General features: G+C 45.6%; 1 protein-coding gene across 1 annotated transcript; it reads right to left on the bottom strand.

The window, feature by feature from the left end:
- Window positions 1-1,607: 1,607 nt before the first annotated feature.
- Window positions 1,608-3,266, bottom strand: LOC119741153. The gene is made up of 2 exons (XM_038216854.1): window positions 3,126-3,266; window positions 1,608-2,645 (listed from the first exon to the last, which is right to left on the bottom strand). Exons 1-2 carry the CDS (start codon window positions 3,264-3,266, stop codon window positions 1,608-1,610), a joined length of 1,179 nt encoding a protein of 392 aa, XP_038072782.1.
- Window positions 3,267-15,526: the final 12,260 nt, after the last annotated feature.

The following is a 15,526-nucleotide window of genomic DNA, read 5'->3' as shown; positions in this document are numbered from 1 at the left end:
TGGACTGGTTCTGCCCATGCTGTGTGTCATCATCATCCTTCATCATCCTTCGGCTGCGGAGCAGTCGAGTACAAGCTTCTTCCATTTACCGCGATCATGGGCAAGTGTTGCGATTTGGTCTGGTCGCAGCATGCCATCACTATCTCCAAGCAAGCGTTGAATATAAGTTAGGTATGATGTGCGTTGTCTTCCTGGTTTCCGTCTCCCCTGGGGTGGTGTATAAAGGGCATACACTTTTGCAGGCTCATCGTCTGGCATGCGGAGTATGTGCCCAAGGAACTTGAGCTGCCGAGTTCTTACACGCTCCACAAGAGGGTTTGAGTTGGTCATAGTATAGATGGTGGCATTGGGGACATGGTCGGTGCGCTTGATGCTCAGCATAATGCGGTAGCAAAAGCGTTTATTTTACTTTCCATGTCTTTGGAGATTACCCAATACATAGAGGAGAACTGTGATGCATGTTGTGTTGAACAACTTCATTTTGGTGATAATTGGTAAGGAGGGGCTTCTCCACAGCTGTTCCAACTTCCAAAAAGTCGTCCAGGCCAGTGCCTTGCGTCTTTTGAGGTCAGTTGCGCTGGATGCTACCATGGATCCCAGATATTTAAAATCAGTCACATGTTTTATTGGACTGCCGTAGACATGAAGTGAGGGGGAAGGCTCACGATATGACATAATGTACTCTGTCTTGGGTACATTAATTATGAGGCCAACGCCTTCTGCAACTGAAGCTGTCATGGATAACTGTGCCTGGGCCCGTGGTAACGTAGACTAAAAAAGGGCGATGTCGTCAGCAAAGTCAAGATCATTAAACTGTTTTGCCGGATATCTCCTAGATAGACGTGGATGAGTTACGACTCCAGAATCCAAACCAGCGGTGGCTTTGTTTAGAAGGTAGTCAACAACTATGATGAACACAAAAGGAGCAAGCACATCCCCTTGCAGAACTCCAGTGGATACATCAAAAGGCTCTGAGATTCTTCCACCCACCATAACAGCACTTCGAGAGTTAACATACATGGCTTGTATGGCGCTAACCACTGCTTCGGGTATGCCATAGTGGCGTAATATGGAAAACATTACAGCTCTGTTGATGGAGTCAAAGGCTTTCCTGAAGTCAATAAAGGTGACAGCAAGAGGAAGTTGGTGGTCTTTGAAGCCTTCCATTACCCTTCGAAGGACGTGAATCTGCTGAGCACAACTGCGTCCCGGACGGAAGCCAGCTTGGTTGCTCCTCAGTATTGGATCAACGACGGGGCGAATCCTGTTGAGCAGAATTTTGTTGAAAACTTTTGCAGCTATTGATGTGATACTGATCCCGCGGTAGTTAGTCATGAGAGAGAGATCCCCTTTCTTGGGCACTGGTACAATGACATTTATGGTCCACTGATGCGGTGGTGATAATGTTGTAAACGCCTCAACACAGAAACTATGGATGGCGTCTATCATCTGATCACCTCCACTCTGTAGAGCTTCAGCAGTTATTGCACAATCAAGACCGCTGCCTTGTTGGTTCTCAAAGATTTGATGGCTTTGGCTGTCTCATACTGTGAAGGAGAGTCGGTGATGGTGGGCAAGTCCTTCACAGCAGGTGGGGGTAGCTCTGATTAAGGGCCATTTTCATTATTGAGTAAGGAGCTGAAATATTTACTCCACTCTGAAAGCAGTTCTGAATCACTAGCAGGGACTGTTCCATCTCTCTTTCTGACTTTGACACTTGTTCTTTTGTCATTCCCCGAGAGGTCATGGATAATTTTCCATGTAGTGGTGTAGTCTCCCATTTCATCTGCTAGCTTGAGATCATCAATCTGTTTGTTGAGTGCGGCATTTTCATCCCTCTTGTATGATTCGTTCAGAGAGGTGTTAAGTTTCCTCCACTTCTCCCTTGATTGTTGTGATTTTGATATTGAGTACCTCTTTTTGGCCTCATCTCTTTCATCTTTGAGTTTCATGGTTTCTTCTGACACCCAGCTTGGCATTTCACATGGTCTGCGTTCCCCGATCACATTTTCAACCACTTCCTTTACAGCGGTTTCAAAGCTGTCATACCATTCAGAAATTGTTGAAGTGATGTCATTCTGGAGTGCTTCAAATCTGTTGGATAGCTCGAGTTGAAACTTCTCCTTAATGGCAGGGTCTTGCAGTCTCTTCCAGTTGTTTGTTCGTCGAGATGGCCTACCCTTGCTAGTTCTAAGACTGGTGACTAGGGTAATGCTGACAATGCGATGGTCAGAATCCAGTTCAACTGTGCTGTAAGCACGGCAATTCCGTAGAGAGTTAACCCACTTGTTGTTTATCAAGATGTGATCCAGCTGGTGCACAGAGCCTGAGGGGTGACGCCATGACCAGAGTCGTGATCTAGGCTGGGGGAATCTCATTTGTGCTGGACGCAAGTTGTTTTCTTCACACATGGTGACTAGCCGCTCACCATTGTCATTTGTGGTCTCATAAAAGCAGTGTCGTCCTACAACTGTCGGGTGATGGGAATGGCTGTCTAGTCCAACTCTAGCGTTGAAATCACCTAGGACTAAGTGGATGTTGTGCCTCTTGACTTGGTCCAAGTGGTCATTCAGTGAAGTGTAGAATGCATCCTTGTCAGAAACGGCGGAGCACTCCGTTGGAGCATACACAATGGTGATGGTTAACTGGGGATTTCCAGACGACGCTTATCAGGACCAACGGTCCGTGATGACTTTCCGGTTTCCCGCTGGCCCGTCATGGAGTCATTAGTAGACGGACGCCCAGCTGCCTTCATTGTAGTATTTAGATTCATTCTTGTAGTTTTCGTAATCGTTTCTTTGCCAGACAATATTTTAGTCCGGGTCTGGCAGAACTGAATGGGTGATTGGCCCTGAACAGCCTGTTTCCGGTGGCATACAGCGGCCGAGCTCTACTGGATATGATGTAGGTCGCCCCTGGCCAGGAACACGTTAGCCAGTAGTGGAAATGTGACTTGTAGTGACGTGTTCAGCACTTGGGTGGGCAACCAACCAAGGCTACGAGCCCCACCCGCCCGAGTTTAGAATCAGAGTATCACTCTCCTAGGTGAGCAGCCAACCAAGGCTGACGAGCCCCACCTACCCGGAGTGGTCTGGTTTTAAGGCGCCAGAGATCCGCCTGCACACCTCTGCCCTCAGTTGGAAACAGGGATCGGCACGAGAAGCCGGGCAGTAGGAGTTTGAATAGGAGAGGCTATTGGAGACGCAGACCAAATGGGACATTTCATGGATATGGGGAGGCTCAAAACCCCATACCGCCCCCGTCATTCCTAAACCTTTGCTGTGTGTACAAGCTGCAATTTTCATCATGCTCTGACAGTTCATTTCATGAGGAGTTTGGCAGTGATCATGAGCTCAATTCTACAGTGGAACCTGATAATAATTGGAACAACTATCCTATGGACTTCCCTGCATCTTCAAAGACTTACAGGAATTCCATCTCCGGTCTACTTCTCAACGCTGGTAGTATCTGTAGTAAGCAACAGGACATGCAGTCATTTCTGGAGCTTCATCCTGTGGACATTGTCTGCATCACAGAGACATGGCTGTCAGCAAATAATTTCCTAAGCATACCTGGATATTCCACTATCCGACGTGACCGGAATAACCGAGGTGGTGGCATCATGGCAATAGTGAAGGATCCGTTGCTTCTGGCTATCTCGACCACCTTAACCCCACTGACACGGAGGTAACTTTCTTATCACTGACCCTAAGACACTCAAAATGGCTTGTTGGAATTGTGTACCGCCCCCCCCCCCAACGCAGATGTAACATTTTTTGATAAACTTCAAGATGTCTGTGACAACCTCCAATCAGATCTTCATAACTTTGAAGGAATGATACTGCTAGGTGACTTCAATATAAACTGGTGTACAGAATCTTCCTCACTGACGAATTTGCAAGGAGAAATCAACTCAATAGGCCTCATTCAACTGGTTGATGAAGTGACCCGGCCATCAAATAATTCTTCGTCGTCTGGGACTATCATCGATCTTATTCTCACAAACCGGCAGGAGAAATTCCGTTCAGTAGAAACAGTAGCAAATCCAGTCAGCAGTGATCACCATGCAGTGTTTTTCTCATTTGTTGCAAATAGAACTCCCCCTGAACCCAAAATCCTCCGCTCATTTATGCAATACAAAAAAGCTGACTTCTCACATTTAGAGACAGTTATACATCTTGCGCCAGGGACTGCATTCATGAACCACAGTGATCCCATGGAATCATGGGAGGGGTTCATGGACATATTGGATGCAGCGATTCGAGACAGCGTTCCCAGGAAGACATGCAATCGTCGCATGTCCCCATGGATAACACCTGCACTGAAACACCTCATCAAACAGAAACAAAAACTTTTTGTCAAGGCCAAATCAAGTGGTGACAGCAGTGACTGGAGCAGTTATAAACTTATCCGTAATGAGGTGAAAAACAAAACTAAGAAGGAGTACTGGAAATACATCAATGACTTGTTTGCTCTACCGGAAAACAAACGTAGCTTTTGGAGCTTTGTTAAGGACCTTAGAAAATCCAAATGTCCACCTGCGTTCAGGACAGCCAAGACACAGCTCTACAAGCCTGCCGATATTTGTCATACATTCAACAAGTTCTTCACCTCTGTCCATACTCCAACGGAGGCTCCTGCAGAGACCCCATCATCTTGTGACTTCCCAATTCCAGAGATTCACCCCACAACAGTGAACCTTGGCTGGCTTGTTAACTTGCTGTCCAACTTAAATCCTCATAAAGCAACAGGTCACGACGCTATACCACCAAGAATTTTAAAAGCAAATGCATCATCAATTGCTCTGCCTCTGATGCAGAGAGGGGCGTTGTCCCAGCAGATTGGAAACTCTCACAAATATCTCCGGTCTTCAAGTCTGGCAGTCGTACCGATATCAAGAATTACCGTCCAGTAGTGTTGACATCAATCATCTGCAAGTTGTTGGAGAGGGCTGTTGCTGACAACATCCACAACCATGTATCATCACTCTGCCTCGGCAACCCCCAGCAACATGGTTTCACTGCCTCCAAATCATGTGTCACCCAGCTTGCAAACACAATCCATGATTGGGTAACTATCTTGGATAAACCGCACCCTCCTCGACTCGATGTAATTTTCCTCGATTTTAGTGAGGCTTTTGATGTTATGCCTCACCATATGTTACTTATTTTACAGTCTCCTGACGATGACTACAGCAGGCTAGTCGAAACGTTGAGACCAAAGACAAGTTCATTTAGAACTTACAGCAGGACTGTTCTTAACAGAACAAAAACTACTTAGCAAAGTTGATAATAAGCAGGACAAGTTCTTCTCAGAACTAATATCTTCTAAGCAGTAGTTATTACCACATGGTGTTACCGCAAACCAAAACGATACATATGTTACATAGCAAACCTGCCAGCAACTTCAATATTCGTGGATTGACATGGACCTGGATAAAGTCCTTTCTAATAGGTCGTCAACAACGTGTCGCGTATTGGAGATGCTTCTCTGAGTGGGCACTGGTCAGTTACTTCAGGTGTCCCCCAGGGCAGTGTCCTTGGGCCCCCTCCTGTTTAATCTGTTTATTAATGACATTTCTCATAACTTATCCACAAACTGTGCACTCTTTACGGATGATACACTCCTCTATCAGCCAATCAACTCACCCCAAGATGAACTCTCCCTCCAGTCGGACCTAACTGCACTTGAACAATGGAGCAATCTCAATGGTATGCAGCTGAATACAAAGAAAACCAAGGTCATGCACATATCCAGATCCCGGAAACCAGCAGTTCTTCCAAGTTACATTCTTCATGGTTAATCGCTCAATGTAACACCTACATTCAAATATCTTGGGATTATCATCAACGACTCACTGAACTGGAACGATCACGTCGATGCCACTGTCTCAAAGGCCAATAAGACATTAGGCTTTATCTGGCATATTGCAGGTGGTGCTTCAACCAAGGCCTTGACATCCCTCTATCGTTCACTTGTCTTGCCCGTACCAGAATATGGGTTGCCAGCTTGGTCCCCATACACAGCATCCAATGCAGCCAAACTTGAGAGAGTGCAGAAAAGGGCAAGTAGAATGTGTCTCAAACAGCCCAAAGGTGCAATGTCATATGAAGACAGATTATGTGCTTTGAATTGGATGACTTTAGATGCTCGTAGACAGAAGCACATAGTTTATAAGATTTGAGGCTTTGCATGGTGGAGTATCAGTATCGTTTCAGTTTGCGGTAACACCATGTGGTAATAACTAATAAAGACAAGTTCTTTTAGAACTTTAAGCAGGAAAGTTCTTATCAGCACATAGTTTCCTTCACAGTTAAAGTCCTATTTAACTTAGTTGACTGCCAATCACTGAAGGCCAACACAGTAGTGAACACTCGTCACCAGGATTGTCTCACATTTAATCACCACTATAGTAGAACTCAAACCCTCAAAAACACACCTAGTCATGTCTTCCCCCGAATCTGGAGTAGTTTACCATCGCACGTAAGGGACTCTCTATTAATTGAATCATTTACACTGTTTAACACCAGATTATCTGCTCATTGTTATGAGTGTTAAAACCTTGAGCTGGAAATAGCCCCCCCGCCCTCAAAGTGTTAACTTTTTTGATCTCCTTTAATCTTTTTAAAGTAATTTCATGTGTATATTTTTTCAACTGCAAACTGCCATCATTGAGTGGTAGGGCACAACCCGACCACTCTTTGGATTTGTTGCGATTAATCTTTCTTTCTTTCTTTTTTTTTTTTTTTCTTCTGCATAGCACGTTTCCGCGGGTTTTCTCCTAAACGGTATATGATATGAACTTGTAACTTTTAACATAATATTGACCCTCATTCCGAGTGGTGCATATTACACTGACGTCATTATGACGTCATCGGGTGTCAAATTACAAGCGATTTTCGTTGAAAAAATGACGATCTTCTTTCATCTATAACTCTTCAACAAAATGATCTTTCAATTACAGAAAATACCTCACCTCTGTTTACCTACATTTGCATATCACCGCGCATGCGCACAAACGTTCGCTGAAAAGAATAGCGCCCAAGCCACACCCTCATTGTCCACTGCATGCCCCACGCCCACAAAGGACCCTGTAACGTAATAGCTCGTCCTAGTTTTTTCAGCAACGCGTAGTGTAAAGACGTACAATTTTTAGCTGTTCTCGCTGTGATTACAAAATGGCAGACTCCGCCAAAACCAAAAAGAAAACTGTCTCAAGCCGTTCTACCGGAAAGTCACCCTCTACTCAATCCAAGCGTGATAATTCCTCCAATGAGAATTACGGCCACTCCCCGACAAATCCGCATTCTTACGGCAGTCTGCAGGAGCACATGCACGCTCTCGGAACAACAGGTCGACTCGCATGTGCAGGCGGGACGGCAGGGCTTGGCGTTCGAAACCCAAAGGTCCCTCAGTAATCTGACCAGCCCCGCTGGGTCACAGAGGCTTGGGGCACCACCACCACCATCATCTTCAGTCAGCCATACTACGGGTTCGTATTCTCAACCTAGTTTTACATTTTTTGGATGATTGTCTGAGTTTTTGCCTCAAGGAATTTAGTTTGGGTTTTGCTTCAACTTCGTTGCTGCGACGCTCCCTTGTTTAGACAAGTTGTTTCTCCCTTCACTTGGGGTGAAGGATCGCATGCTAGACCTTCCCCTGGTTGGGCGTGATCTCTTTGACAACAGGTTCGACGAGACTATGTTACATGAAGCCAAACGCCTCATAGCTGAAGACAAGTTCGATCTTCGTCGGCGTTCAGCCAAACGCCCCTCTACATTTGTCCCCAGTCAGCCCAGCAAGAAGAATCAACGCCCGTTTTCTACCGACAAGGGCTCCCACCAGTCTAAGTTTCAGGGGCATCAGGCTTCTTCGTCTTCCTCCCGCTACACCAGGAGACAGCCCCCCAGATATTCGCGTCCTTTCAAGTCCCGGGGGTCGCGAGGTAACAAGGGCCTCTGACTACAACACAGTTTTCATACATCCAGCTTCGGGTCCAGTAGGTTGTCGTCTTGGGGAGTTCAGTCAGAGATGGTCTCACGTAACCTCGGACATTTGGGTTCTTTAAACGATCTCGACAGGGTACCGTCTGGAATTCACCAGCAACCCTCCTCTACAACCTCCAAGACAACCAACTCCTGTTCCCTCAGATCCTGCACGCCGGGCGGCGTTGGAGAAGGAAATCATCTCTCTGATAGACAAGAACGCCATCATTCTGCTTCCAACGGGGTCCACTCTTGGCGTCACTTCAACCTTTTTCCTTGCGCTGAAGAAGTCGGGCAATTGGCGACCCATCATCAACCTACAACCTCTCAACAGTTACACCAAACCCAAACACTTCCGCATGGAGACTCCAGTCCCTGAAAAGGAATTGGTGGGCTACTTCCATCGATCTGAAGGATGCCTACCTTCATGTACCTATCCACGCAGATCATCAGAAGTTTCTCCAGTTTCTATACCAGGGTTCCGGGTACCAATTTCGTTGCCTACCATTCTGCCTCTCCACAGCCCCTCGGGTCTTTACAAGAATAGCCAAAGTAGTAGCAGCTTTCTTGCATCAAAAACAGATCCACATATTCCCCTATCTGGACGATTGGCTCATAGTAGGTCCGACCTTCCAGGACACGGTAGATGCCCTCCGACAGACCGTTCAACTCTCAATCTCGGTTCATCATCAATGTCGAAAAGTCGTCTCTGATTCCAACCCAACAACCGACCTATCTTGGAGCAGTTCTAGACATGACAACAGGCAGAGCGATGCCATCGGGGGAAAGATGTCAGACACTCTGGGATTACATCGGAATTTTCAGGTCATCTCCAATCCTCCCAGCCAAAGCTTGGCTCCGCCTTTTGGGCCTCATGGCAAGTCTTGTCGACTTGGTTCCCTGGTGCAGGATGCACATGCGTCCCTTACAGCTTCATCTCCTGTACCACTTTCGCCCTCGCAAGGATCCTCTATCAAAGATGGTTCCAGTAACTCACTTAATTATCGACAAGCTCCGGTGGTGGCTAGCTCCGGACAATCTCCTATGTGGAGTCGTGTTCCCTCGCCCCTCTCCAGCAGCTATCCTCACAACAGATGCTTCAACTCTGGGTTGGGGAGCTCACCTGGACTATCTATCACGGGCCTGCACATGGTCAATGGAAGAGAGTCTACTTCACATCAATCACCTAGAACTCCTGGCAGTGTACAAGGCTTTACGTTCCCTAGAGTCCGAAGTCCTCAACAAATTAGTTCTAGTCAAGTCTTACATCAACCGTCAGGGGGGAACTCACTCTCCGTCTCTCTGCCTAGCCACTTGGGAGCTACTCAACTGGTGCATTCCTCGTCAAATATCTCTTCAAGCCACCCATCTGGCCGGGAAGAAGAATGTCCTTGCCGACGCCCTTTCCAGGGGTCGCGTCTCTCCGACAGAATGGTCTCTCCACCCTCCTGTAGTCAAACACATCTTCAACGTACTCGGAACTCCACATGTGGACCTATTCGCATCTCACCTGAACAACCAGCTTCCAACCTTTTGCACCCGTCACACTCATCCTCTGACGTGGAAGGTAGATGCCCTCAGCTTCGACTGGTCAGGATGCATGCTTATGCCTTCCCCCCGATCTCTCTCATTCAACGGGTCCTGACAAAGATAGAGACAGAGCTATCCAGAGTAGTCCTCATAGCTCCATTTTGGCCAAGACAGCCATGGTTTCCTCGCCTTCTGGATCTCCTGGTTCACTCGCCCCTCATACTTCCCAACCGGCCAGACTTCCTGTCACAACCCGGGTCTCACATTCTACATCCGGATCCATCCACTCTCCATCTTTGTGCCTGGGTGCTCTCAAAGTCTCCTTCCGATCAGCTGGACTTTCGGAGGAAGCTACGTCCTTGGCAATTAAGAGCAGACGGAGATCCACCAGAAGAACTTATGATAGTAGACTTCTCCACTTCACCAAATGGTGCGAGGAGAGAGCTGTCAATCCCCGTTCTGCATCTGTAACCTCGATTGGGGATTTCTTTCTTCCCCTTTTTAATTCAGGCCTTCAAATTTCAACAATTAAGGGCTACAGGTCAGCTATTGGTGTCCTTCATCAGGGTTTCCATGATGGCACAACAACTTCATCTAATACATCAATTTCTCACATGATACGTGGTATGTTTAATGATCGGCCTCCTACCAGGAAGCTGATACCATCATGGGATCTGGGCACCTTCCTGTTATCTCTCTCCAAACCTCCATTTGAACCAGCAGGTAGTTCGTCCCTTCATCATCTTACAGTTAAATCCACATTTTTACAGCTCGCCGCAGAAGCGAACTCCATGCTCTGTCAGTGGAACCGGGCCATATTCGATGGGAACCTGGCGGTGTACGACTAATTCCAAGGGTAGGTTTTCTCACCAAGAATCAATCAATGGGTTTCTCACCACCCGACATATTTGTACCAAGTTTGACATCGTTCTCTTCAGTAGCAGAGGATAAATGGTGGTGCCCCGTGCGAGTGCTCAAGTACTACATTGCTCGCAACAAGCCCCTCAGAGGAGACATCAAGCAACTGTTTATTACGACCATCCAGCCTCATCACAAAGCCTCTGTGACCATGATCGCTCGATGGATTTCGGTGGCCATACAATGCCATCCCGAACATCGAGGATCGAAATCAGGAGCCCACGAGACACGCAGCATGTCGACTTCATGGGCCCATCTGCTTGGAGTTCCTCTTTCAGAGATTATGAACGCGGCCTGCTGGAAAAATCCTTCGACTTTCACATTATGCTACCTGAAGGATGTCGTGCAATCGGAGGGACACATGGGCAAGAAAGTCCTCCAAGAAACAGCACGATCAGCAGCCCGCTCAGCCCGCACAGCTCCTTTGAAATAGATAGGCAGCTCCCGGGTATGTCTAGACAACCTTTGCATGTTATTTAGAATTGCATGTAGGCCTAGTTTAGACTTTCAAGTACCACTGCATGTCCCTTCCCCCCCTTGAGACTTTCGGTGCTACTCTGCAAATGTAGGTAAACAGAGGTGAGGTATTTTCTGTAATGGAATTCCTAAAATCCAAAGGGATTTTCCATTCTAGTAAGAAAATACTCACCTCTGTTTACCATCCCTCCCTTTAAAGAAAAAAAAAAAAAAAAAAATAGGACAAGCTAGTACGTTACAGGGTCCTTTGTGGGCGGGGGGCATGCAGTGGACAATGAGGGTGTGGCTCGGGCGCTATTCTTTTCAGCGAACGTTTGTGCGCATGCGCGCTTATATGCAAATGTAGGTAAACAGAGGTGAGTATTTTCTTACTCGAATGAAAAATCATGCTCCAACCTTGTAATCAGATAGACCATAAATTGATAAATATGTTTTTGTCATGTACGTGAACTCGCTTGACCTTCACTTCCGGGTCATCACTGACATATGACGTCATCACTGACATATGACGTCATAGTCAATAAATTATTATGGTTTATTTATTTGAATTAAAAGCAGACACAGACAGAAAACATTCAAATTTACAACGGGTATTTTAGTTAAAAATTACTTAAAATACAATTAATACATCTTTAAATTGTAAATTAAAAGGTACAAATCATAACGGGAGAAATTATTCATTATCATTAACAGACCTCTAAGACTAGCTAAGATAAGACATTGCAGATTAAAACTGAGTGTAAAACTATATAAAATTTTCGTAAAAAAAGAGAGTGGATCACAGAGGCTATACTAATTATTGACAGATCACTAAAGACTTGCTTAGCTACACAAGAAATTGCTAATTAAAATTGGAGTGAAAAATTATTTAAATTAAAAAGAGGTGGATCACAGAGGCATATTACACTTATTATTTTAAAATTCTGGTCAGTGATGGGATGGTAGATTTCTTGTACCGCTCAGTGTTACATCTGGGTATGACAAGACTAGAAACGGTTGTGGACCTGAGTTTTCTACCTTGCTTGTTATTATTTTCTGGTGGGAGCATATGTCGAAATCTGGTCGAGTACAAAAGTTTGCTTCCAAAGTTGTGCAACAAATCAAATCTTCTGGATTCTAAGTTTTGAATGTCAAGTCTGGCAAGAGCATGGGAATAAGTATTATATTTACTGCCTAAAATGATGCGACAGGCATATCTCCTGAACTACATGAGTGATTGGATTAAAAGTTTGTGTGTACCTGGACCGGGATGCATTATATATGAACATTGTAGTGGCGTCATGATGACGTCATCACGTGACATATGACGTCATAGTAAAGTTGCATATTTTGGAGGCTAATTACTTATAATTGGAAAAAAATTTTCGCAAAATTGTGCACAGTTTCTGTTGATATGACTACATGCGACAAGTTCCATTTGGTTGACAAATATAGTTTCTACCTAAACTTCAATATGATATCGATCACAATATCAGTCCTGTCAAGATGACGTCATCAGATACGAATAGACATTCAATCCAATCTGCATTTTTACGCATATGTCTTTGTACCGTTTGTCCTCATGATTTTGCTACTTTTGACTTCACATCTATTATCTCCCATTAGTCTATAACATGACATAAAAACACAATTACGAAACAGCCAGATGTTTGTCAACAAACATACATCTAGTTATTACTTGTGTCTACTTCACTCAACTTACCTGTAGAGCAATACTACTTATGCATATTACCCCTACCGGCAGGTATTTTCCGATAAGTTATTACAATAGCGCCCTCTGGCACCCTACCCATAATACCCCGTGGCATGCGTGCCTCGTGAGCGTCCTCTTTTCTCTTAGCGGCAGGTCGGGTAGAACGTTTGTAAAATAGCTCCTGTTTTTCCTCGTCAATTTACCTCGTTTTATTTACAGTTTGTAGAGTTTCTCATCATCTTCTTGGTTATATTTATTCTATTATTATGAAGCGTTTGGGGAGAACCGATCTGTCACAAACCAGGGAATTCCTCTCCCATGGGACGGACCGAGTCCTGCAGAGTCCAGTCAGAAGTGGTTTTATGTAGCTTCATACATTAGGGGTTCTTCAGACACTTTCTTTGAGGTATTGTCTGGAATTCTTATCCACCGCGGTTCTCCCTGAGCATGAGCCTATTTCACAATATACACTCGTTTGATGCCTTGGAGAAGGATATCTTTCCTTAGGGAATGAACTACAATCCCAGCCAATGGTTGGGGCACTTGGAAACAGGCCCGGATTAAGTGGGTTTGTAGGCCCTAGGCACCAGTGTTCTTTAGACCCTACTCCTCCCTAGTCACCGGCACCAAATTCAGCATACAAAGCACTGTACAAATCAAGCCAGGCCAAACTGGTATAGGTCCTAGCTCTTAAAGCCTGTTGGCACCAAGGGTGTCAGTCGCTTCTTAAAAGGGGGAGGGGCGGGCGGGGGGTGGTACGAACATATGTATCCTGATGAGAACCACTTCGAATGTCAAGCCTAAACAGCGTGGGGTTTGGGGCCCGCTTAAGGGTCTCGGGGGGGGGGGGGGATGGATTCTAGACGCTCTGTGGTACGATCTGAGGCAATTTCTGACTACTGGCAAGGTTTTAGCAAAAGAGCATCATTTTCGAGTTTGGAGTCATTGAATCAGCTATTCTGAGCTACAGACTCAAATGTAGGCTACAATTATTTAATCGGGAACGAAAATAGTTGGGGGAACGACATGTCCCCCCACGCTCCCACCAATCGACGCCCATGGTTGGCACCGTGCTTCAGAACGACAACCTTTACACGTAAATCGTACTACGTAGGGCCTACATGTATGCCTACATGCTGTACAGCGTCAGTTGGTGAAATCGAACATTCTGAGAGAAATCCTAAAACTTTTTGAAAACTTTTCTCTGCGCGTGTATGGGGGAGTGTGTGGGTAGGCCTATATGTGTTCTATGGCATACTGCTGTATTTTCGTAGGCCCCCATTTTTTTGTAGGCCCTAGGCACAGTGCCTACTGTGCCTATTGGGTAATCCAGGCCTGCTTGGAAATAACCCTAGCCTCCCACGGTCACCCACTCCCCCGCTCCCCCTGTCAATGTTGTTCTCTCCAGCTGATGGAACACACACCGCATAATGATAGACAACATTGAGCGGGGGCCGGGGGTTGGGGGCCCAGCGAGATTTGGCCAGGATTGAAGGTGAGGATAGTTTCAACTGGATCAGGTCTCGGCTTTACTTCAGCCTTTTTCCTCAGTCGATAGAAGTCTGACATATGGCAGCCCATTATCAAACTATTGCATGAAGCAAAGGACTTCAGATGGAAATGCTTTCTACTTCCCTCCAGTCTCTGAAGACGAGTTGGTTTGCTACTTCCATCAATCAATGGGATACTAATGTCCTTGTGCCCATATAGGCGAGGTCATCAGAGGTTAGAGTTCTGCGTACATACAGGGTTTCGCTTCAGACCTTTTGGATTTTTACAGTTTCTGTGAGTCTTTATAAGAATCGCCTATGTTGTGGCGGCATTCCTTTTTACACCAAAACAGATCCATTTGCTCCCGTACCTAGATGATAGGCTATAACAGACCCTATCTCCAGTAAAGCCTTTTACAGTCTGTCTATCTTGCACTTGATGTTGTTTTCATCTTCAGTATCATCTTCGGTATCTTCAGCTGTTGTACTTCACGACAGCTGACCTACCTTGAAAAATTTTTCAACTTGGTTTTAGGCAGTACTATTGGGAATGTCAGACACAACGTGATGGCATCAGAACCTTCTGGCATCTTGTCTATAGACCTAGTTCCCTGGTGCATGTCAAACAGGGGCTCTACGCAGCCTTCCTGTGTCTTTCCTATCTAAGCCAAGAGCCATCTCCAAAAGGATTATAGTCGCCCATCTTAGCTATGACCTACTGCTCTGATGGCCTTTTCAGGACAATGCAACTGCATCTTGTACATTGTACCAACACAATGGCTGCCTTGGACAGAGTTTGAGAGTCCAAATCACTTCAACAAAATGAATTTTCTCCCATCAGTATTAGATAGATATAAGTTTCTCAACATTCTCAGAATGCTACTTGCATCTATCTACATGTATTTGCATCCCTTCCAAGCTACCAGCTTCCAGCCTTTTGCCAAATTCATACTCATCCTATGGTGCTCTGGTCTAGAAGAATTCGTTAGCTTCAACGCGACAGGAATTCCTGCATTTGATAGACAGAGTTATGAAATTTTTTGTAGTACAGTCGACTCCCGTTATAACAAGGTCCGATGGACTTTCACAATACTGTCAATACAGCCAGAACCTCGCTAAAACCGGAGCGCAGTTTTCCCCATTCGTTGTGCACAAGGTACGGTACATTGTGCGCGCGTGTTTTAATCGTGTAACGCACGTCCGAAGACATGAAAAGATGGTCATTTGTTGGTATGTACTGTTAATATGTACTGTTATTAATAAGGGAATAAATGTGTGCTCGAGAGGTTTTTATCACTCTGTTTAATACCGCTTAGAGTCAAGGGCGGATCCAGAACACAATTTTAGGGGGGGGCCAAAAAAAAAATTTGGTCCCCCCAAAAAGTGGGTCAAAAAATTACGGCGTGGGGTTGGGGGCCCGCTTAAGGGCCCCG

Source organism: Patiria miniata, unplaced genomic scaffold, assembly GCF_015706575.1.
Source record: "Patiria miniata isolate m_02_andy unplaced genomic scaffold, ASM1570657v1 HiC_scaffold_11, whole genome shotgun sequence".
Classification (NCBI taxonomy): Eukaryota; Metazoa; Echinodermata; class Asteroidea; order Valvatida; family Asterinidae; genus Patiria; species Patiria miniata.
This window is presented reverse-complemented; position numbering and strand designations above follow the sequence as displayed.

What these genes read in the sequence shown, in the direction of transcription:
- LOC119741153 (XM_038216854.1), bottom strand. Translation starts at nt 3,266, where the DNA reads ATGACGGGGGCGGTATGGGGTTTTGAGCCTCCCCATATCCATGAAATG. An exon ending in GTTTCCAACTGAGGGCAGAG is followed by an intron (nt 2,646 to 3,125) that starts GTGTGCAGGCGG and finishes GGAAATCCCCAG; the next exon opens with TTAACCATCACCATTGTGTA.